The sequence below is a fragment of the Pipistrellus hanaki genome (assembly GCF_964339955.1).
Source record: "Pipistrellus hanaki genome assembly, chromosome: 2".
Classification (NCBI taxonomy): Eukaryota; Metazoa; Chordata; class Mammalia; order Chiroptera; family Vespertilionidae; genus Pipistrellus; species Pipistrellus hanaki.
Genome location: NC_140504.1, coordinates 2,805,192 through 2,827,514, shown reverse-complemented (window position 1 = coordinate 2,827,514; position 22,323 = coordinate 2,805,192). Strand labels below are relative to the sequence as shown.

Here is a 22,323-nt window from a genome sequence, read left to right as displayed (position 1 = left end):
GTGCCAGCAATGCCAGGAGGGTGGGTACGGGGCGGAGGCCTTCGGGGTCCCCTCCCCGGCCTGGCGCGGCCCCCCGGCGGCGGGTTTGCGGGTTCAGGCCGGACCGGGCGGCGGTGGGAGGCTCCGGGGGCCGGCGGCCGGGCTCCCCGCAGGGTCCGGGGCCCGGCGGCTGCAGCCTGTCTGTCAGGTTTGGGGTCGCTCCCCGGCCGGCGGGGCCCCGGAGCACCCGATCCGGCCTCCCCCGCCCGCCCCGCCGCCACCTGCCCCGGCCCGCCCGGCCCGCCCACTGGGCCCGGCGCCGCGGGGAGCCCGGAGGCCGGAGGCGGCGGCGCGGCCCAGGTACGTGCGTGCCGATCGGCCGGGGAGCGGGGCCCGGGTCCGTCCCCGGGGCGGGCGGTGAGGGCCCGGGGTCCGTCCCCGGGGCGGGCGGTGAGGGCCCGGGGTCCGTGCCCCGGGGCGGCGGTGAGGGCCGGGGTCCGTCCCCGGGGCGGGCGGTGAGGGCCCGGGGTCCGTCCCCGGGGCGGCGGTGAGGGCCCGGGGTCCGTCCCCGGGGCGGGCGGTGAGGGCCGGGGTCCGTCCCCGGGGCGGGCGGTGAGGGCCGGGGTCCGTCCCCCGGGGCGCAGCGCTCCCCGCTCCCCGCTCCCCGCTCCCCGGACCAGGCCGGACGCTGCCTTTGCCCGCGGTGGCCCCGGGGGTGTAGATGTTCAGGGGGACGGTGTCCCGGTGCTCCCGGCTGTCCGGCTCGGGGTGAGCTGGGGCGGCGCCCTCCCGGGCCGGTCCCGCAGCAGCGGCCCGGCGGCCGGGAGAAGCGCCTGCGGCCCCCTCCCTCCCTCCTCCGGCCTCGCCGCCGCACCCGCACCCGCAGCCGCTCCGGGCTGAGCGGGTTTGCAGAATCATCGTAGAAAATCCCTGACCTGCAGAGCCAGGGCCGCCAACGGGGGGCGCTGCCGCCCCGCGGAGCCTCCGGGAAGCGCGTTCGGGGCGGGAGGGAGCGGAGCTGCGGCCGGGGAACTGGGGAGGAAGGGCTGTCTGGACCCTCCGGCTCGGTCCTCCCACCCACTCCTCCCCGCGGACTGCTTCCCAGATCCGGGACGTTTCCCGCCGCAAAGGGCGATCGGAGGCACCGCTTTTCGTGTTGCTGAAGCAGCGATCGGCCTTAGCACAGCCCGGCAGCCTCAGTTCCAAAGAGAAAATGTTGAGGGGAAGAGACGGTGCAGCTGTCATGGGACTCTGCCCTTTTCCACGGAATTTTGGGCCCGGACACTGCCTGCGGGCCTGTTGGCGTGTGCCCCTCTCCGTCTCCCGCTGTCCCTGCACAGCCCTCTGCTGGTCCCTGGTCTTTCTTGCCCCCAGATATGCTCAGGCCAGGGTTCCACCCAGCCGGTCACAAGGGCGGCAGTTTAGCCTCAGCTGAATGGTTTTTTAAAACGTTTTATTGGTTTCAGGGAGGAAGGGAGAGGGAGAGAGAAACATCAATGATGAATCACGCAGGATCGAGCCCACAACCTGGGCCTGTGCCCTGACCCGGAATGGAACCATGACCTCCTGGCTCATAGGTCCACACTCACCCCCGAGCCACAGGCTGGGCCGCCGTTGTTTGGTTTTGTCCTGTCCTACACACAGGGTCCTGCTCTGAACTTTCTAATGCGTGGGATGGACTCCATTCAAGGCAGCAGCGCAGGGCCTGACACTGACGTCACTCGGTCGGGAGATGGTGAACCCGGGAGGGTATTTCACCTGGCAGAGATTGTGGGCACCGGGACTGGCCCCTGAAGGACAGTTCTGGGGCAGAGGAGCGTTGCCATGCCTGGGAAGGGCATTGTGGTCCGGGGAAAGGAGTCCGGTTTGTGTGGGCCGCGGAGCCCGAGCTTCCTGCGCTGTGGCAGGAGGTAACACTGCCCACCCGAGTGCCGTGAGGGTGGGCCTGCCTCGGCCTCCTCTTCCCGCTGACTCTGTGCAGGGGCCGGTTCCTCCGGCAGAGCAGTCAGCCGCCATGCACAATGGTGTTTCTGTCCACCGCCTGTGTGACGGTGGTCCCCTGATTACAGTGGCGCTCCAGATGCCTACAGGCCAGAGACGGTAGCTGTCATAACCATAACCCCGCAGCTGCCGTAACATGCTCAGGTGCTGACTGTGGTGCTGGTGTTCACACACCTCCTTCGCTGCCAGTCAGCTAAAGGCACAGCGCGTGCAGCTACGTACAGTGCGTCATACTGGACAATAATGACTATGGTACTGGTTCATACGTTTACTATACTTTTTATAAAAATATATTTTGACTTTTTACAGAGAGAAAGGGAGAGGGATAGAGAACTAGAAACATCAGTAGAGAGAGAAACATCAACCAGCTGCCTCCTGCACACCCCCCAGTGGTTACTATAGTTTTGGCTACTATACTTTTTATCACTGTTTTCTTCCTACTTACAAACGTTTCTTTTTGCTGTGTGAACAGTAGGCCATTACTGGGGCAGCAGACTCACCCATCTTGACTGCCTCACTTTTTCTTGTGTTTGCCTTCATCTCGTGTTGTTTTATAGTGACATGCTGCCCAGGGATGTGTGTAAGCGCACACTGTGCTGTTCGCACAGCCATGGGACCCCCTCACACATTCCTCAGAACGTGTCCCCGTCCGTAAAAGGGTGTTACCTCACTTTACAAATGGGTGTATGAGCAGTCTCTAAAACACTTTATTAAGCTCCTACTATGTGCTGGCACAGTGCTAAATGTGAGATATGAAGGTGAATAGGACTTTACTGCAAACCAAATCCTTGTAAAGTGAATCACAGTGTCATTGTACGGGACCCCAGAATTTCAGAGCTCGGGGATTTTGGGGGTACCCCCAATGGAAATAAACAGGATTTGGGGTAGAGAGCAGTTGGTACTCCAGGAAGACGAAGTTCTAGGTCCACGTGGAAAGCAGGATGTGCTGTCAGAAATAGGGATAGAGAAATCACGGTAAAGAGGTAGTTTGTGGGGGGAAAATGCATTTAGTTTTACTCATGCTGCTTCTGAGACACAAACAGAATACCCTAAGAGAGGTATGCACAGGGGATGAGGATGGCACTGGAGGCTGGGAGAGGCCAGAGCTGGCAGTGAGGGCCTGAGATCACGCCCTGACGAGTGGCCGCTGAAACAGCAAATGGAACAGCAGGCAAATGGAACCTCGGAGGAAGAGGACAGGTGAGGGCAGCAGCCGGCCAGATTCTCTCATGCCCAGTGGTTCAGAGGGTGAGAGACAGGTGTCCTGGGAACTGGATGGATTAGTCTCCGCGGGCTAAGAAAGCGGCTCATTTCCCCACAGTCCGGAGGCTGGAAGTCCAAGATCTAAGTGTCGGCAGGGTTGGTTTTTCTGGCTCATAAACACACATACCATTGATGGTCAAATATTCAAAGAAAAGCTCTTCACATTGTATTAAAAAAAAAAAAAAAACCCCACATATTTTTATGGATTTCAGAGAGGAAGGGATAGGAGAGAAATAGAAACACTAATGATGAGAAAGAATCATTGATCAGCTGCCTCCTGGATCGGAATCGAACTTGGGCCCCTTCAGTCTGCAGGCCGATGCTCTTTCCACTGAGCCAAACGGGGTAGGGCCACGTGTTACAGTTTTTGCCAACAAAAACCTCATGATTTCAAATAGGGCATTTTAAATAGATGGTAATTCTTGAGTCTCTGGAATCTCTGAATATCATTTTATTTTATCTAAAAATGTTTTTATTGATTTCAGAGAGGAAGGATGAGGGAGACATAGAAACATTAATGATGAGACTCATTGACTGGCTGTCTCTTGCAAGCCCAATACTGGGGATCGAGCCTACAACTGGGCATGTGCCCTGACTGGTAATCGATCCATGATCTCCTGGTTCATAGGTCAACACTCAACCACTGAGCTATGACAGCCAGGCTCTCTGAATATCACTTTAAATTCAAACTTGTTTAGCAATCCAACACTGCTGTGGAGGGAACAGATTCTTTTATTTATAAAACAGAGACTACGTACTTTAACTGCTAAAAATGAACTGTTTACAGTTACTTAAACTTCAGCTTCTACTATCGTTTCCTACTAAACAGGGATTTTTTTAAATTTCAAAAACAAACTAATCCTTCTCAGCTCTGGCCACTGGCTTGGTCAGCATTCTGAATGCTTCCAGGTTCACACAAAGCCAATGCCAATGTGATAAAACTCCCTCTGGGGACGAGCTTCATCTACTTAATAGGGGACATGCCTTTAAGATCACTTCCGAGGGGAGTGATCTTCTCGTGGTTTACACTCTGCCTGGTCCCCGGACCATCACTTCCGGGACATGCCTAGGGGCGGGAGAGTCGAGTCGGGGGTCTGGGAAGGCTTTTCTTGGAGAGAGCCTGTCCTGATGGGTGACTGAGGTGGTCTTCGGTTGCTGGCTGGTGAGTGCACCATCTTCTCTGCAGCGACAGGCTTATAAACAACAAAGTCTCATTTTGAAATTCCTAGTCTGTGGTTTTATTCTCCAGAATCTGGAAGACCATTGTTAAGACTCTAGTGCAGTGGTCGCCAACCGGTGATCCTTGGACCACTGGGGTCCGTGAGGTCCGAAAGGTTGGCAACCGCTGGTCTAGAGTAACCCAGATGCAGGGGTAACAGAGGCAGACGTTAGCAGTGCTTTTCAAACTTGAATGTGGTTGTGAATCACCTGGGGATTTTGTTAAAAATGCAGGTATTGCCCTGGCCAGGTGGTGTGGTTGGGTGGAGCGTTGTCCCACTCACCAAAAAGGTTGCATTTTCGATTCCTGGCCAGGGTGGGTGCAGGAGTCAAACGGATCCATGTTTCTCTCTCATATCGCTATTTCTCTCCTTCTCTAAAATAAATGAATCAATAAATCAATAAAAGCGTATCTTCTGGTGAGGATTAAAAAAAATGCACATATTGACTTAGTGGGTCCAGGATAGGGCCTGGCATTCTGCATTTCTAGTGAGCTTCTAGCTGATACCAATGCTGCTCATGCCAAGGACCACTCTTTCCCTGATGCCTTTTTTTTAAAAAAAATGTATTTTTATTGATTTCAGAGAGGAAGAGAGAAACATCAATGTTAAGAGAGAATCGTTGATCGGCTGCCTCCTGCATGCCCCACACTGGAGATTAAGCCCTCAACCTGGGCACGTGCCCTGACTGGGATTGAACCTGGGACCCTTCAGTCTGCAGGCCGACGCTCTATCCACTGAGCCAAACCAGCTAGGGCTCCCTGATGTCTTTCCCATTGCTATCTGGGGGCAATGAAGCTAAGCTCCATCGTTTTAGGTGTACAGTTCTGACCCCCACATTTTCCCATGGATGTCATCTCAGACCAAGACCTTGTGAGGCATCTAAGGGCCAATGTGGGAGGTCCCCCTTCTGGCCGGATGGGGCTCTGGTGTCTGTGGGAAGGTGAGGCTGCAAAGCTCTTAGGGAACCTGGGAAAACTAGGGATGCTGTGACCTCCAGGCAGAAGAGGCGGCCTCTCCATATGGAGCAGGGGTGGGAGGCTGGAGCTGAAACTCAGCAAATGTCAATGAGGCATTTGTCTAGGAAGACATTAGGGCTTAGCGTGTTATTAAGCTTTTTCACTTTCTAATTTCCGTCTTGTAGTAGTCCTGTGCCGTCATGGAGGGGCCGAGTCCCTCCTCACAGGGGCCCGCTCACTTCTTTCTCCAGGGACACAGTTTAGGTCCTGTGCCTGTGGAGGGACCCACTTCCCGCCTGTCACGGCAGGATCTGGCTTCAGCCTGCGTCCTGCTGTCTTCTATGTCTGGCCCACTGTGATGCTTCCCTTGTTTCTGAGCTCAGTTATTTCTTCTCGAAGCCTTTCTCTTTAAAACGACTCTTGCTGTGTAGAATGGGAGAATTCCGTGTCATCTGACCCGAGCAAGGGAGGGCTGCGGTTCTGTATGTGGGTGTTCTGCGCTGCTGTTGTAACGAATGTAAGCTAAGGGTCAGGGCACTGGAAAAACGTGTCCTCTGAGTGAGCAGGACCCGGGAGTGGTGTACCGGCTTGCTTTTACCGTGTTAGGCCACCCACTCGTAGCGAAGGCGAGAATGGGAAGCGACTCGGGGGAATCCGGCCGAGCCTCAGAGCGGCTGAGGCAACTGTTCTTTACTTCAGGTTGAGTTGCTCCACCTCTGGGGTCCCTGTGAGTGAGGGATGTCCCGTGTCTTGTCCTCAGCACTTCCCTACACGCTGCCTTTGGAAAAAGTGAGGCTCACGGGAGAACTCGCATTCACAGCAGGAATAACCATGCTTCTCTTAGGGCCGTGGTCAGCAAACTGCGGTTCGAGGGCCACATGCGGCTCTTTGGCCCCTTGAGTGTGGCTCTTCCACAAAATACCGCGGCCTGGGCGAGTCTGTGTGGAAGAAGTGGCGTTAGAAGAAGTTTTAAGTTTAAAAAGTTTGGCTCTCCAAAGAAATTTCAATCGTTGTACCGTTGATATTTGGCTCTGTGGACTGATGATTTTGCCAACTGCTGACTTAGGGGGCAAGAACTGAATCATAATTGATGTTTCACAAAACTGGTTTTAGGATGCTCACGTAAAAGAACACCAGGCAGCCTTTTTACTCCTGGTCTTTCACTTGCTTCCTGCCTTTACTTTAAAATAGGGTCCAGAAAAAAAAAGTATTATTGCATTACATGAATTTACATAAGTTATCTTAAAGTCCTTCTGCAAGAAGGTTTCCTTATTTTCCCACTGGACTGGGTGGAGGGTCCGCGTGGTACTGGTTAATGCGGGAAACGTGCACAGCGCGGTCCTAACCAGCCTCCCACCGCCGAGGGAGGCCGGACCCCGGCTGACGCAGGCCGGGACGCCCGGGCCTCCCCCTGGAGCTCCGCTTATTCACCATCCCGCCCTCCTCCATCTCCCTCCTCCACCGCACACCTGCCGGCTCCCGGCCCGGCCCTCTTCTCTCCATCACGCCCCAGCCTACGGCTCCCCAAGGCCCCGCCTCTTCCGGCCGCCGGGAGGGCGGGCGGCCGGGACCGGCGGGCGGGGAGGGGCGGGCCGGGCCGGCGAGTTGGAGCGTCCGGGCCCGCGCCCCGGCCGCCGGCCATGCTCATCACGCTGTGCTACCTGTACCTGTGGGCGCGCTGGGGGCGCCGGCCGGCCGCGCTCGTGCGCATCACGGTGCAGCGGCTGCGCGCCTCGCGCTGCTCCTTCACCTTCTGCGTGGCGGCCGCGCGGCCCCCGGAAGCCCGCGTGTGCCTGAGCCGCGGCGGCCGCGTCTTCTGCGTCGGCGAGAGCCAGGTGGGCGGGCCGCGGCGGGGGCGCGGGCGGGGCGGGGCCTGCGGGGCGGGGCCTGGGCGGGGCAGCTCTGGCGCGGGGGGGCGGGGCCTGCGGGGGACGAATCACCAGCGGTGGGGCGAGGTCTGGGGGCGGGGCCTAGGGGCGGGGCACCAGCGGAAGGGGCGGGGCACCAGTAGGGTGGGCGGGGCAAGCCGGAAGCGCCAGCCTGGGCCGCTCCTACCTTCTCCCCGCCACGCCGCCCGCCCTGTGAGGTGGGAACCTGGGGAGAGCCCTCCGCCCAGGGCGCCTCGAAGTGCCCGGCCGGGGCCCCTGCACACGATGCCCACGGAGCCCGGGCTAAGGGGACCAGAGGTCCGAACACTGACAGGCGCGCGGGGCGAGTTCACGGACGCCGGGCTCCTGGTCCCAAAAGAGGCGCGTTCCTGTGCTATCGCGATGGTCACTGAGGCTCCCGCCGGCCTCCCTCCCCTGTGGGCTGAGTCCCGGTGAATGAATTCAGAGGAAGGCAGCCCATCTCGGCTTTCTGTCAGACATCGGGTGACGGAAACTCCTGCCCTCCTCTCCTGTCAGCTGTCATTTACCAGCCGGGGCCTTGCACCTGTTTTATTTCCTTTTGCACAGTCTTTGCTTTTTTGGCCCAATTTTTAGCCTGGTGGCCACAAGTGCAGCACAGGCTCTGCTGTCTGCGAAAGGAACACTAGTTCTTCCCGCGCAGCTGTTGGGAATGGACTTGACTCACAGTGCGGTTCAGCGCAGATTTCCATGGAAGTCACTGATACTGTTCTCATGAATATTTCAAAGTGTTTTGCTTTTCATTGGTTTCTTGCCCTTTCCTTCTGGAAAGTTGGCTCGTTTTTAGCATTAAAATGAGATTTTCTACGTGTGTAAAACCATAACACCCTAGTGGGAAGATGTTATCTCAGGTCTTGAATATTTTGTTGAGGTGAGGCTTAAGTACAGGATTGTACTGTTCTGCTAGCAAATCAAAAGTACCCTTCCTTGTTAGTTGCTGTGACACAGAACACTCGTATATGCGTAACTACGTCTTAGATCGCCCAGACAGAGCGCCTGTCTGTACCACCTAGATCAGTGGTGGGCAAACTCATTAGTCCGCAGAGCCAAATATCAACAGAACGATTGAAATTTCTTTCTTTTTTTTTTTCTAAATATATTTTTTATTGATTTTTCACAGAGAGGAAAGGAGAGAGATAGAAAGCTAGAAACGTCGATGAGAGAGAAACATCGACCAGCTGCCTCTTGCACACCCCCTACTGGGGATGTGCCGGCACCAACGTACATGCACCTGACCGGAATCGAACCTGGGACCTTCCAGTCCGCAGACCGACGCTCTACCACTGAGCCAAACCAGTTTCGGTTGAAATTTCTTTTGAGAGCCACATTTTTTAATCTTAAACTTCTTCTAACGCCACTTCTTCAAAATAGACTCGCCCAGGCCGTTGTATTTTGTGGAAGAGCCACACTCAAGGGGCCAAAGAGCCACATGTGGCTCTCGAGCCGCAGTTGGCCACTCTCGGACCTAGATGCAAAGGAGTGAAGTTCAGCCGAAACCAGTTTGGCTCAGCGGTAGAGCTTCGGTCTGTGGACTGAAAGGTCCCGGGTTCGATTCTGGTCAAGGGCATGTACATTGGTTACGGGCACATCCCAGTGAGGGGTGTGCAAGAGGCAGCTGGTCGATGTTTCTCTCTCATTGACGTTTCTAGCTCTCTATCCCTCTCCCTTCCTCTCTGTGAAAAAATCAATAAAATATATTAAAAAAAAAAAAAAAGGAGTTAAGTTCATTCACTACATATGGTGGACGCCTGAGGCTTGATTCTCTCAAGGAACGCTGACTGAGAAACAAGTCCAAGTGGGGGAGATGGGGAGGTGGACTTTTCTGTTGCACCAGCTCCCACACTGATCACTTACTTTAAAAATAACCTTCAGATCGGACATTTTGAACACTCAAAAATATTCAGAGGTAAATGTCTTTAATTTTCTTGAAAAACAGTTTTACTCTTTTATCCTCACTGAGGATATGCTTATTGACTTTAGAGAGAGGGGAAGGGAGGCGGGGGAGGGGGGAAGAGAGAGAAACAGATCCATGCCTCTTAGTCCGATCCCTGTTTGGTGTCGAACCTGCAGCTTAGTGGGGGCCCTGACCCAGAATGGAACCTGCAGCCCTTGTTGTACAGGCCGTCCCTCCAACCCACTGAGCCGCCCGGCCAGGACGTTCTGCTTTTGAACATCTCCGTGACTTGACTGGCCTTCCGCTAACTTCCATGACTGTAACCAAAGCTCTTCAGCCCTCGCCCACCGCTCTGGCCAAACCTGCCTCAGGCTTTCAAGGGGTTCCATGCTCCCAGTTCTGTGCATAGCTCACTGTGCCCCCGATCTTCAGTCAGATGTCACTGCTCCCCCGCCGGACTAGATGGGACCGGCCTGCTCTGTGCCCTCAGAGTTTAAATCACGGTTCATCTTTCTAGTTTTTCATTTTTTATTTTATTGCACGTGCTTTTATTTTTTAAAATATTTTTTAGATATGTTCTTAAAGCTATAATGGCTGATGGAAATGGAAGGACAGCCCTCTGGGCTAAGTTTCCATTAGCAACAGGCCTCTGACTACTAGGATGCACTTCTGAGACTCATCTTTTTAAAAAATATGTTTTTATTGATTTCAGAGAGAGGAAGGAAGAAGGAGAGAGAGGTAGAAACATCAACGATGAGAGAACCATCCATCGGCTGCCTCCTGCACACCCTCCACTGGGGATTGCGCCTGTAACTCGGGCATGTGCTCTGACCTGGAATTGAACCGTGACCTACTAGTTCATGGGTCAGTGCTCATCCACTGAGCCACACTGGCTGGGCTCTGAACGTCATCTTTAAAAGTCCCTCCAAGCCCTAGCTGGTTCTGCCTGGGGACCAAAGGGTCCTCGGTGTGAGTTCAGTCAAGGGCACGTACCTCAGTTGCGGGCTCCTCCCCAGCCCAGGCCCTGGTCAGGGTGCGTGTAGGAGGCAACCCATGGATGTGCTCCTCTCACATGGCTGTTTCTCTCTGTTTTCCCCTCTCTCTTCCACTCTGAAAATCAATGAAAATATATCCTCGGGGGAGGATTAACAACAGACACACGTCCCTCCAGGTTGTCAGTGGAGAGCCCTCCGTGCTCTGAACCAGCGGTGGCCAAACTGTCTGACCCCCCGGACCCCCGCCTGGTGACGCTGCTGAGCCAGGCACGTGGAGCTCGCAGCCAGCGGGCCCAGTGCCTCGTTTTCCCTACCCTGGTGGTTCTCAACCTTCCTGACGCCGGCCCTTTCCCACAGCTCCTCATGTTGTGGTGACCCCCAGCCATAGAATATTTTCGTTGCTCCTTCATCACTGTAATGTTGCTGCTGTCATGAATTGTAATGTAAATATCTGTGTTTTCCGATGGTCTGAGGCTCCACAGCATCGGTTCTCAACCTGTGGGCAGTGAGTGGCTTTAGAAAGGGTGAGAACCACTGCTCTAAACAGTCAAGAGTAGTAGCAACAAGCCCGGATTCAGAATAGACTAGTTGATTGGTTTCTGGAGCTGTGAAAGCTGCCCCGAGGCCTCGGGGGAGTCCTCAGCTGCCTGTGTAGCTCCGGTGCAGCCAGAACCGGGCGGAGGTGGGCTGGGGGGACACGGGCTGAGCTCACCGGGCGGAGGTGGGCTGGGGGGACACCGGCTGAGCTCACAGCCCCGGGGTGAGCGAGGGGGGTCCGGATGTGGAGTGAAGTGGCGGTTGTGATCTGACATTAAACCTTTGTCGGTGTTTTCCTTCTCTCCGTCCAGTCCATCGAGGACCTGAACACATGGGCCCTGTACCTCGTTCCTCCCCTCGTCCTGGAAGCGGAGCACATCGCGTTTGTGACGGAGAGCGTGTGGGTGCGGCCAGAGGGCCCGCGGCCGTCTTCCCGGACAGAGGCCGTGAGTAGCGAGCTCACCCGCTGGCTGAAAGGGAACTGTGTCTTAATTAGAGCGGGATTCGTTGTCTGATGAGGGCTTTTTCCTGACCTTTCTTCCTGGATGTTTTGGGGAAAATGAAAATATGTAAGTGAAATTACTTTCCCCTGTTTACATTTTTTATTTTGTTGATCCTCACTGAAGGATATTTTCCAATTGATTTTTAGAGAGAGTGGAGGGAGGGGAGAGACAGTTGATGTGAGAGAGACACATCCATTGGCTGCTTCCCGCACAGGCTCCGACCAGGGCCAGGGATTGATCCTGCTCCTTGCCGGAATCGAACCCGGGACCCTTCAGTCCACAGGCCGACCGATGCTCTATCCACTGGGCAAAACCACCTAGGGCCGTGGTCGGCAAACTGCGGCTCATTGAGCCATGGCTCTTTGGCCTCTTGAGTGTGGCTTTTCCACAAAACACCATGGCCTGGGCGAGTCTATTTTGAAGAAGTGACATTAGAAGAAGTTTAGGTTTAAAAAATGTGGCTCTCCAAAGAAATTTCAATCATTGTCCTGTTGATATTTGGTTCTGTGGGCGAATGAGTTTGCTGACCACTGGCCTAGGGCAAAACATTTATGTTGTTTTATTACTTTTTAAAACGTGGCTGCTGGAACATGTGAAGCTCCCGTGTTTGCTGCCGCACTGTGCTATTGGGCAGCACGGCTCAGTGTCCCCAGGCCGTTCCGTCCATCCGATGCCAAACCTTGGAGGCTGGGAGCGGTCCTGAGAGCCGTGAGTGGCCGAAAAGGACCAGGGGCCTGGGACATGCAAACTCAACCACCAGCGTCCAGGCTGCAGGGAGGAGGGGACACGTCTGCTGATTCCCAGCTGACGGGGCTCTTTTGTCTCATGGGTTTGGGGCAGAAGATGGAAGTTGTTTTGAAAGAGTTTACACTGGCCGTCAATAACGGGGCGGTGGTGGGGTGGGTGGGGGGCAACTGTACCTCTGAGAGGCAACTCCAGTCCCAGTTGGTCGTGGGTATGAGTCTGGAAAGTTCATGCATGAGCAGGATGTGGTGGCGGCTGGCAGCTGGCATTTATTTCTTTCTTTCTGATAGCTGCCTAGAAGTTGATTCAAATATATATATTTTAAATATATCTTATTGATATTGATTTTTTACAAAGAGGAAGGGAAAGAGGGATAGAGAGCTAGTAACATCGATGAGAGAGAAACATCGACCAGCCGCCTCCTGCACCCCCCCACCAGGGATGTGCCTGCTAGCAACGTACATGCCCTTGACCGGAATCGAACCTGGGACCTTTCAGTCTGCAGACCAAAGCTCTAACCGGTTTTGGCTGATTCAAAGATTAAAAAAAAAAATTGTTTTAATTGAATTTATTGGGGTGAGCCTGGTTAATAAATTATGTAGGTTTCAGGTGTGCGTCATGTGTTGTGTGTTCACCACCCACAGTCAGTCTCCTGTCCCCATTTATCCCTCTCTGCCCTCCCCACCTCCCCACCCCCTTCCCTCAGTCAGCACCGTGATGTCTGTCTAGGAGGTGGTTGTTATTTCTCACCCAGCCCCCTAACACCCCTCCCCTCTGACAGCTGACAGTCTCTTCTCTGTATCTATCTCTGAGTTTGTTTGTTTTGTTTGTTAGTTTATTTTGTTGATTAGATTCCACATGTAAGTGAAATCATATGGTACTCGTTTTTCTGTGACTGGCTTAGTTCCCCCAGCATAATCCTCTCCAGGTTTATCCGTGTTGTCAAAAAGAGTAAGTTTTCCTTTTTTTTTTTTTTTATGGCCTAGTAGTATTCCATATGTAAATGTATCACAGCTTTTTTTTTTTTTTTAACATCTTTTCTTTTTTCTTTTTAATTTTTAAATATATATATTTTTATTGACTTCAGAGGGTAAGGGAGAGGGAGAGAGAAACATCAATGAGGAGAGAGAATCATTGCTCTCAGCTGCCTCCTGTATGCCCCACACTGGGGATGTGCCCACAACCAAGGTGCATGCCCTTGACTGGAATTGAACCGGGGACCCCTCAGTCCGTAGGCTGATGCTCTATCCACTGAGCCACACCGGTTAGGGCCTGATGGGCACTCTGGCTGCTTCCACCCCTGCCACTCCCACAGCAGTCAGCGCCATCCACTTCCAGCCCTGAGAACGGGGGGCACCGGCAACAGCCAGCTTCCTCTTTAACAGCGAATCCAGAAGCTTCCAAAGTCACTTCTTGTGTCACTGTAGCTGCAGGGGAGCCTGAGAAATACTTTCTGTAGCCGGACAGCTATGGGTTCAGAGGAGCCTGGAGTTGTGTGACTACAGGGAGAAAGATAATGGCATCTCTGCCACAGGAACCCCGTTTAACTTACCTTCTAAGGAAGACTTAATTAGATCTTGCTTAATGGTGGTTTTGCTTAATTCTTTTTTTTTTTTAATCCTCACTGAGGATATGTTTACTGATTTTTTTTTTTTTTTTTTTTAGAGAAAGAGGAATTGGGGGAGGGGAGAGTGAGCGAGCGAGAGAAATATTGATGTGAGAGAGAATCCCCTAGGCACCCCGACCAGGGATTGAACCTACGACCTTTTTGTTGTACAGGACGATGCTCCAACCAGCTGAGCCCTCCCTGGCTGAGGTGCTTAATTCTTAATTTTCGGGGTGGGGGGAGGCTGTTGAAAGATGCCCACCCACCAAGGGTGCGGCCCAGTTAAGCCATTTTGTCTGTGATCGGAGAGGGCGGCCTGCAGCGGAGCTGGGTTTGTGTGGAGTAGTTTTCTGACACCTGGGCTATTTCCGAAGTCCCTTTCTTAGCTTGGGCTTCAGATCCTAACGAGGCGCTGCCGTCATAGCTCGCTGTCTTCCCACGGGGTCTGCAGGCCTGTTCAGGGTGATTTTGCCTTTTGGGGGCTCTTATGAAACTATGTATTTTCACCAACTCAAAAATCATTTGAATTTGATGGTATCCTAAGATATTCAGTAGAAAATACTTTATTTAAGAGAGACTTTTAAACCTGATGAGAACTTATTCTTTCACATTAAAATTTTTTAATTGATTAATTTTTTTTAATTCATTTCTTTCTTTTTTTTTTTTTTTAGAGAGAGAGGAAGGGAGAGGGAGATAAACATTGATGTGAGAGCATAACATCCATCAGCTGCCTCCTGCACAATCCCCGGATCGAGCCCACAGCTGGGCATGTGTCCTGCCTGGGAATCGAACCAGCCACCTTCCAGACATAGGCCAACACCTAGCCCACTGACCCAGTCTGTCTGGGGCCAGTCTGCCACATTTTTAGGACGATACAGGTGTTGAAAGCGGTATCTTTTTGAATCTGGGCTCTCTCAGGTGGCGTTCACTGGTGCCTCCTGGCCCGCCATCCCCGTGGCTGTGGATGGGGTTAAGCTGATGGAGCAGAGACATCACTGCCCGCTGCCTGTCACCAGGGCAGCCAGTCTTGGCTGAGGGCAGGGTCTCTGCCCCTCCTCCTCTGAGGAACCCCTTTGTCTCGGGCGCCCAGGGCTTCCTTAGCTTTGATCGCTGGGAGCGCCTTTTCTTTCTCTGCCCTGTGTTCCCACCTCCGAGTGCAAACGGGAGGGTCCTGTTTGCTTTTCGGCCGGAGGCAAACACCTCTGGCCCCGGAGGAGCCCGCGGCAGGCCGCTCTGCTTTGATCAGAGCACCCAGCTCCGCTCGGTGGAGTTTGCAGGGTCTGTGGCTCCGGGACCCGCTCCTAGAAAAAGGAAATGCACTTGGGAGAGGAAGTGGGTGGGAAACTTGATCGGGACGTGTGTATATTGTTCTCTGCTGCTACCTGTCCATCTCCGGGCTTTGTTTACCTCCTGCTTTTCTGTGCTTCGGCCGTGGAGCTAATGGTCGGCTCCTTTTACACTAAGTGCTGGCGAGGGGAGGGGGGGGGCTCTGCCTGCCACTCATGCAGCTGCTAGGCTGGCGTTGGAGCACCTGATGCTGGGCGGGTGTCCTGGCGAGCATCTCTGCTCTCTGCCTGCCTTGGGCTCAGCACAGAGATGGTTCTAGCCTCGTGCAGGGGGTGGCACTGTTCCCTCTCAGGCTCCATCCACCCTCATGTGAGGAGTCCGCTGACCACTGTGTTAACACAACAAGCCTATAAGATCATGGGGATTGGTCCTTCACTTCTCCCTGTTTTACGAGTGAGGAGACAGGCCTGCGAGTGTGAGACTGGCCTGAGGACACCCAGCGACGATTTAGCTGAGTTTGACCCACACCCAGGTCCTCGCACTCCAGAGCCAGGCTCGGACCCCAGGGCTCCCCGTCTGCGTGTCCCAGTTTCACATTCTTGTATGAAAACCGGAGGGCTTCAAGGACAGCGTGGTAGGCTGCCGTCGGTCTCCCGGCCCCCTGGCGGCGGAGGTGGGAACTGGGCCGGCCGAGCTCCGCGGGGAGGCCTGGCGGTCTCTCTGCTCAGGAAGCACTTGGGGAGCTTGTGTGAAGCTGGTTCCTGGGCTGCAGCTCAGGACCCGCGGTTTTTTGCACTCCGGGGGGTGGCCTTGTAGCGGGCGTGACCCCCGCTCTGAGAAAAGCTGGCCTGCAGGCTCCGTGGTGGATCCCTGCATATGTGGACTTGCTGTTGACTCCGATTTCTGTTACTGAAGGGCAGGTGGATGTTTTCCAGGGCCTGGGGATGGCTCTTTCCCCCTCCAGTGCCTTGAAAGGCAGTGGAGACATGAGTGAGCCTGAAAGGAGAGGGTCAGAGTTAGAGTCTGTAAGCCCGCTGTTGGGCTGAAATGAGAGGCTCCAGCAGCACAGCTTTGGTGTAAGAATGCGGGGTGGGGGGGTGGGGGGGAGAGGGGCACGGGGAGATGAGGAGGGGGCGCGAAGGGGAAAATGAAGCACCTCCTTAGTTTAAGAAGACACACTGGACCTCTCTCTTTCCTCCTCCCACTTCCCCTCAGATTGTGAAGTGGTCAGACTGCTGTTTGCCGCTAGCCTGCAGACCTGGGGACCCTCACCAGCTGATCGCCAAAGCCAGTGTGGATGACTTCAGCAAGCTGGGGGCGGCGTTCATGGAAGACAGACTCCAGATGGCTAATGGGCTGATACCCCGAAAGATCGTTTGTAAGGAACTTTAAACACTTTTAATTTTAACGCATATATTTAATATATTTTTGTTGACTTCAGAGAGGGAGAGAGAGATAGAAACATCAGTGATGAGAGATAATCATTGATCAGCTGCCTTCTGCACGCCCCACACTGGGGATCAAGCCTGCAACCCAGGCATGTGCCCTTGACAGGAATTGAACCCAGGATCCTTCAGTCCACAGTCGACATTCTATCCTTTGAACCGAACCAGCTAAGGCTAACACACACACACACACACACACACACACACACACACACTAGAGGCCCCATGCACGAAAATTCATGCACTGGGGTGGGTCCCTGGGTCCAGCCTGCCCCCTCTCACAGTCTGGGAGCCCTCAAGGGATTTGTGTAAATCACTGACTTTCCCCGTTTGCCACGTGCATGTGCCGAATCCCGCGTCAGGTGCACGGCAGGTGCTCGGGCCTGGATTTCGAATCAGTGATTGTACGTGATGTTCCCACCCTGAGAGCAGACACTGGACAGACGCTTCTTCTGGCCGAGTCTGGGGAGCGCCCGGGGGTGGCCTTTCCGGAGTGTGCGTGGACAGAGTGGAGAGGGACACCAGGAAGCTGAGCCTGGGAGGCAGCGGCCAGACGACCGCTCAGAATCTCACTGTCTCCCCTCGTCAGCGGGGGAGCCCGAGACTTTCCGATTCAGAGGGGCTGTGGAGACTCGGGTTTCACCGGAGACCATCCGGGGCCCCTCCTGGCAGGAGGGAGTACTTATCTGGCTCCAAAGGACGCCGCAGAGTTAGGGGGGTGGGCCGGGGGTGCCCAGGAACCCGAGTCAGGGAACCCAGGGAGCACACGGGGTTCTGAACGCAGCGGCAGGACAGAGAGCTGACTGAGTGTCTTTTCTGCCCCCGGTCAGCGGTGCACCTTCAGGACTCCACGCTGCAGGAGCTTAAGGACCAGGCCACCGAGCCAGCCATCAGCCTGCAGCCGGGCCCCGAGTCCGCCGTCCAGGGCGAGCCTGACCCACTGCAGGACTCCACGCTGCAGGAGCTTAAGGACCAGGCCACCGAGCCAGCCCTCAGCCTGCAGCCGGGCCCCGAGTCTGCTGTCCAGGGCGATCCTGACCCGGGTGCCATGGCGCACGCTGGCAAAGACGACCAGAAGGTCCTCGGTGCAGAACCCCCGCCGGGGCGAGGCGGCGGCTCCGGGCACGAGGCCGCCGGGGAGAGCAGCCAGGCAGAGTGCTGCACCGAGCTCTGTGGCCTCCACCTGTCCAGCTGCCACGAGTGCCTGGAGCTGGAGAACAGCACCATCGAGTCCATCCGGTGCGCCTCTGCCGAGGACATCCCGGATCTGCCCTACGATGCCGGCGGCGGCGGGAATGGCGTGGCCGATGCCGGCCGCCCCGAGAGAGAAGCGGGGAGCACCAACCTCACCGGGAAGGCCCCCAACATCCTCCTCTACGTGGGCTCCGATGCCCAGGAGGCCCCGGGCCGGCTGCAGCAGGTCCGGTCTGTCCTGGCCGACTGCGTGGACCCCGACGGCTACACGCTGTACCACCTGCCGGAGGAGAGCGCGCGCCGGGACCCGTGGCCGGACAACTGCGTGCTGCTGGTGGTGGCCGGCGGGGAGCCGGTCCCCGAGGCCGTGCACCGGCGGATCCTGGCCTACCTGGCCCAGGGCGGGAAGGTGCTGGGCCTGGCCTCGTCCTTCGTGCCGGCCGGCTGCCAGCTGACCAGCAGGGCGGCGCTGCAGGACACGGTGCAGAGCCTGGTCTTCTCTGGGGCCGGCGGGAGCCCGGTGCGGCTCAGCGTCCTGGGCAGCGGCCGCGTGTACGAGCAGGGCCCCGGGGAGCCGCCCTGCCCCGGCCAGCTCCACGGCCACCTGGACGGCGCGGACCAGGACCGGCTGATCCTGCACGTGCCTGTCGGAGCGCGCGGCGGGGAGGCCGTGCTCTGCCAGGTAGGCGGCAGGGCCCGGGGTGGTCTTTGGGTACCTCGGGTGGAGACTGTGCCTGCAGGGCTGCGCTCTGCCAGGCCTGAGAGTCCGCGCCCGGGCTTCGGACCTGCGGCTGGGAGTGTCCCCTGATGTGAGGAGACTGGTTAGATCAGAGCTTTTCTGTCGCGTGAGTATCTGGTCTAATCAGAATATTCGCAATGGGGGAACATTATTTATTTCAGAGAGAGAGGTGGGGGGAGAGGCAGGGACATCAGTGATAAGAGAGCATCATTGACCGGCTGCCTCCTGCACCCCCCACACTGGGGATTGTGTCCGCTACCAGAATTGAACCCGGGACCCTTCAGTTCCCAGGCTGATGCTCTATCCACTGAGCCAAACCAGCGAGGGTGGAATCTTTTTATGGAGTTAGGGAACTGTTTCCTTTTTTGTTGTTTTAATTTTTAAAAATATGTTTTTATTGATTTCAGAGAGGAAAGAAAAGGGAGAGATAGAAACATCAGTGATGAGAGAGAATCATGGATCGGCTGCCTCCCGCATCCCCCACACTCCCCCCTTACTGGGGAGACCACAGCCTGGGCCTGTGCCCTGACGGGGAATTGAACTGTGATCTCCTGGTTCATAGGTCGACGCTCCACCACTGAGCTTCCCCAGCCGGGCTGTTGTTTTAATTTTGAATGCTGTCTCCCTCTCCAGCCCTCTGGAGTCTGTGTGGTTTTCTGACCAAACACTTTTCAAGGGGAGAGGTTTGTTTCTTTACCATTCTCCCCGCCCGTTGGTCTGTAAGAAGCATATAAACGAGGAATCTGGACCTTGGGACAGATGAACTTGGGCAACCAATCGCGTTTCCTCCAGGTTGCAAACCACATGGATTTGTTTTCGGAGGCCTAATCCCTGCTCGTCTTATCTTTCTTTCTGCAAGTACGGTAACTATAGCAACTGCATTCTCAGAAAATCCACCCTAAGACCCCACTTCCTCGGGCCGTATTTCCGTTTTGAAGAGCGGACTTCGCCGCCCCGGGGCACAGGCAGGCAGGAAAATCGATTTGGCACTGTGGCGGCCGCTCACGGCGGGTCCGCTCGCCGCCGTCTAAGCTGACCCCGCTGCCGTCGTAAAACTCGATACTGCGTGCGCGGGCCTAGGACAAAAGGCAATACGATGCAGCTTCAAAAATCAGACCCGGAGGATTAGTGTCATCTGTGGTCTCAGACGACTTCCCAGCCTCTGGGACAGGGTCACCGCGCTCCCCTCGGCCTGTGTCACTGCGATAGCCGAGACCAGCCAGTAAACATCCCCGCAGGCTGGTCAGCTTCCTCCGTCCTGTTGGGTTTCATCGCCTTCATCTCTGCCATAAACCCGTAATGATGTAACCCAGTAAGGGGCCCGACTTCAAGCGCAGCCACAGCTGCACCGCCGGTGGTGACGCTGTTGCCGTCCGTCACCGTGGGGAGGGGGGTGACCGGCTGTGCCGGGCAGGGCTGCAGGGAGATGTGAGGCTGTGGATTTTGCTGGGATTAGAGTATCAGAGGGGCGAGGAGTTTGGCATGAAATCCAGATAAAATCTCTACCATGGATTAAGAAAACCTTTCTCTGTATATCTACATCTATACAAACAGGGTGGGCAGAAGTAGGTTTTCAGTTGTGAGTACCCAAAACACAGAGTTTATTCTTGTATTATTCCTTAGTCATTATTGTGTTATATTCCATACAACCTACCTACTTTTGCCTCACCCTGTATACTTTATATTTATGTGTGTGTGAGTATATATATATATATATATATATATTATTTTAAAAAAATATATATTTTATTTAATTTTTTACAGAGAGGAAGGGAGAGGGAGAGAGAGTAGAAACATTGATGAGAGAGAAACATCGATCAGCTGCCTCCTGCACACCCCTTACTGGGGATGTGCCTGCAACCAAGGTACATGCCCTTGACCGGAATCGAACCTGGGACCTTTCAGTCCGCAGGCCCACTCTCTATCCATTGAGCCAAACCGGTTAGGGCTATATTTTATTGAGTATTAATTTTGTTTTAAAAATTTCAAATTTTCAGGTATGGTTGACATATATTAGATTTGGATATACAGGGCAGTGATGAGACATTTATATAACTTATGAACGATCACTCCAATCAGCCTAGTGCCCAGCTGACACCGCACAGAAATGGAGTTCTTTCTTCGTTACCTCGTCACGGCAGCGTCTCGCCCACGGCTGTGGACATCGCTCGTGTCCTCTGGGGGGGGCTGTCCTGGGCCTGGTCCGGTGTTGGCTGCATCACCCACTAGATGAGGGGGGAGGGGGCGTCCCCTCCCTCGAACGCCCTGTCAGAATCCGCTCTGGAGGAGCTGTGGGTTCTGGAACGTTCCTCTGTAGGGAGACACAGACCGTTCATTGACAGGCGGCGCTGTTTCCGTTCTCACTGCGGAGCAGCCTGGACCGAGCGCCTGATGTTCCTGATCTTACCTCAGGCAGGGGGAGGGGTGCGGGGCAGGCCTTCCCCGGGCCCCCCGAGCCACGCCCCTGCCCGAGTTCCTGCACACACACCCCCACGGGGACCAAGCAGACCACCTCCCTGGCTGCTTCCTGGCGGTGACGGCCACCAGGCAGAGGGGGGCTTCCCGCCGGACCCCGTGCGCCTCCCGGGGTCCGTGGCCACTCCATGTGGGTCCTAGCACGCCCGTACTTCTCAGTGTTGGTCCATCACGTACTGGTCACCAAGTTCAGTGACCTGCCCAAGCTCCCCAGACGGGTCAGCGGTGAGAGCGGGGACCTGAAAGAGTTGGATGACCGTCCTGGGTCATGTGCCCCATGGCCTCTTGGCCTGACAGCCACGGTGATCGTGGGCTCTTCTGAGTCTTCTTATTGCTTGGCACTGCTCTTTACATGTGCAGGCTCAAAGGTGATATCGTGTCGGTAATCAGAAGGGTTCACAGCCACGCTTCCACAAACGCTGGCAGAGACGTTGCTTTCGTGAATGTTCTTATGAAGTGGTGCTTCCCCCACAGGTGCACCTGGAACTGCCTCCCAACTCCTCCGTCGTGCAGACCGAGGAAGACTTCAACCTGCTTAAGTCCAGCAATGAGAGGCGGTACGAGGTCCTAAAGGAGATCCTGCGTGCCCTCGGCCTCCGCTGTGACACACAGCGCGTTCCCGCCTTAACGCCGCTCCACCTGCTGCCAGCCGCCGAGGTGAGTGCTCAGCAGGGGGGTGCACCCAGATGCCCTTCTCAAAACGGTCGCCCTGGCCCAGGCTGGTGTGGTCCAGTGGGTAGAGCGTTGGCCTATGGACCAAAGGGTCCCGGGTTTGATTCCGGTCAAATGCACGTACCTTGGTTGCGGGCTCCTCTCCAGCACAGGCCCTCGGGGAACCAATCGCTGTGTCTCTCTCACATCAGTGTTCCTCTCTGACTTTCCCTCTCTCTCCCACTCTCCCTGAAAGTCAATGGGAAAATATTCTCGGGCAAGGATGAACCACAACAGCAATAAGAACGGCCAGCTCTGTCCTGACGCATCCGTGGCAGTGGGCTTCCACCCTGATTTCTATTTCTGATCGTTCTATGTGGGCCTCTGAGCAATCCCAAAGATGTCCAAGGATAGCTGATGTATTTGGCATTTGCATCACAGGGAGGGAGGGGAGGCTGTTAGAGTTTAGAGGGTGTTAAGTGTTAAAACTCTGGCCCTCCCCACGTTAAGGGGAAAAGGCCACTGTCCATGTGCCGGGAGGTCCTGGGAAACCACAGCGTATGCACGTGGGATTAAACATCATGTCGTTTGATTTGGACCGTTCTCCGAGAACCTCTGGCAGGGAAAATTCCCCTTTTGCTTTGTTTCTGTGCTGACGCCTGCCACCTTGTGGCCGGTCCTAGCTGTGTCTCACAGGAGAGGGCCTGAGCCTGGCTTGCCTGTGGGGGTTTTCCTGGCCTGGCGTCTGCCTGCCTTGGTTGCCTTGGTCGGTACCCGGTGTGAGCAGGTGGCTAAGCCCAGGCGAGGCTTCTGGCCAAGCTGTCAGTTTCTTATTCGTTGTGGCAGACTGTTTCGTGGGTCTGTGTCTGTAGCCTTCCCTAAATAGGGGAAGGGGTGAGTTGAGTGACGTGACCGTGCAGATTCAGC

General features: G+C 55.4%; 1 protein-coding gene across 3 annotated transcripts in view; it reads left to right on the top strand.

Annotated features, from left to right (window-relative positions):
- The first annotated feature begins 316 nt into the window (after positions 1 to 316).
- HLCS (holocarboxylase synthetase) overlaps positions 317 to 22,323 on the top strand; it is a 151,577-nt gene continuing 129,570 nt past the window's right edge. Inside the window, exons 1-5 of one of the 3 annotated variants that reach the window (XM_084873606.1) lie at positions 317 to 339; positions 11,064 to 11,198; positions 16,108 to 16,270; positions 17,168 to 18,213; positions 21,220 to 21,402. In XM_084873606.1, the coding sequence (XP_084729732.1) occupies positions 16,219 to 16,270; positions 17,168 to 18,213; positions 21,220 to 21,402 (1,281 nt within the window). In that variant the 5' untranslated portion in view covers positions 317 to 339; positions 11,064 to 11,198; positions 16,108 to 16,218. Of the gene's footprint in view, positions 340 to 6,965; positions 7,255 to 8,178; positions 8,198 to 11,063; positions 11,199 to 16,107; positions 16,271 to 17,167; positions 18,214 to 21,219; positions 21,403 to 22,323 lie in introns of those variants that run through there. The other 2 variants (XM_084873604.1, XM_084873605.1) reach the window with 2 other exon arrangements.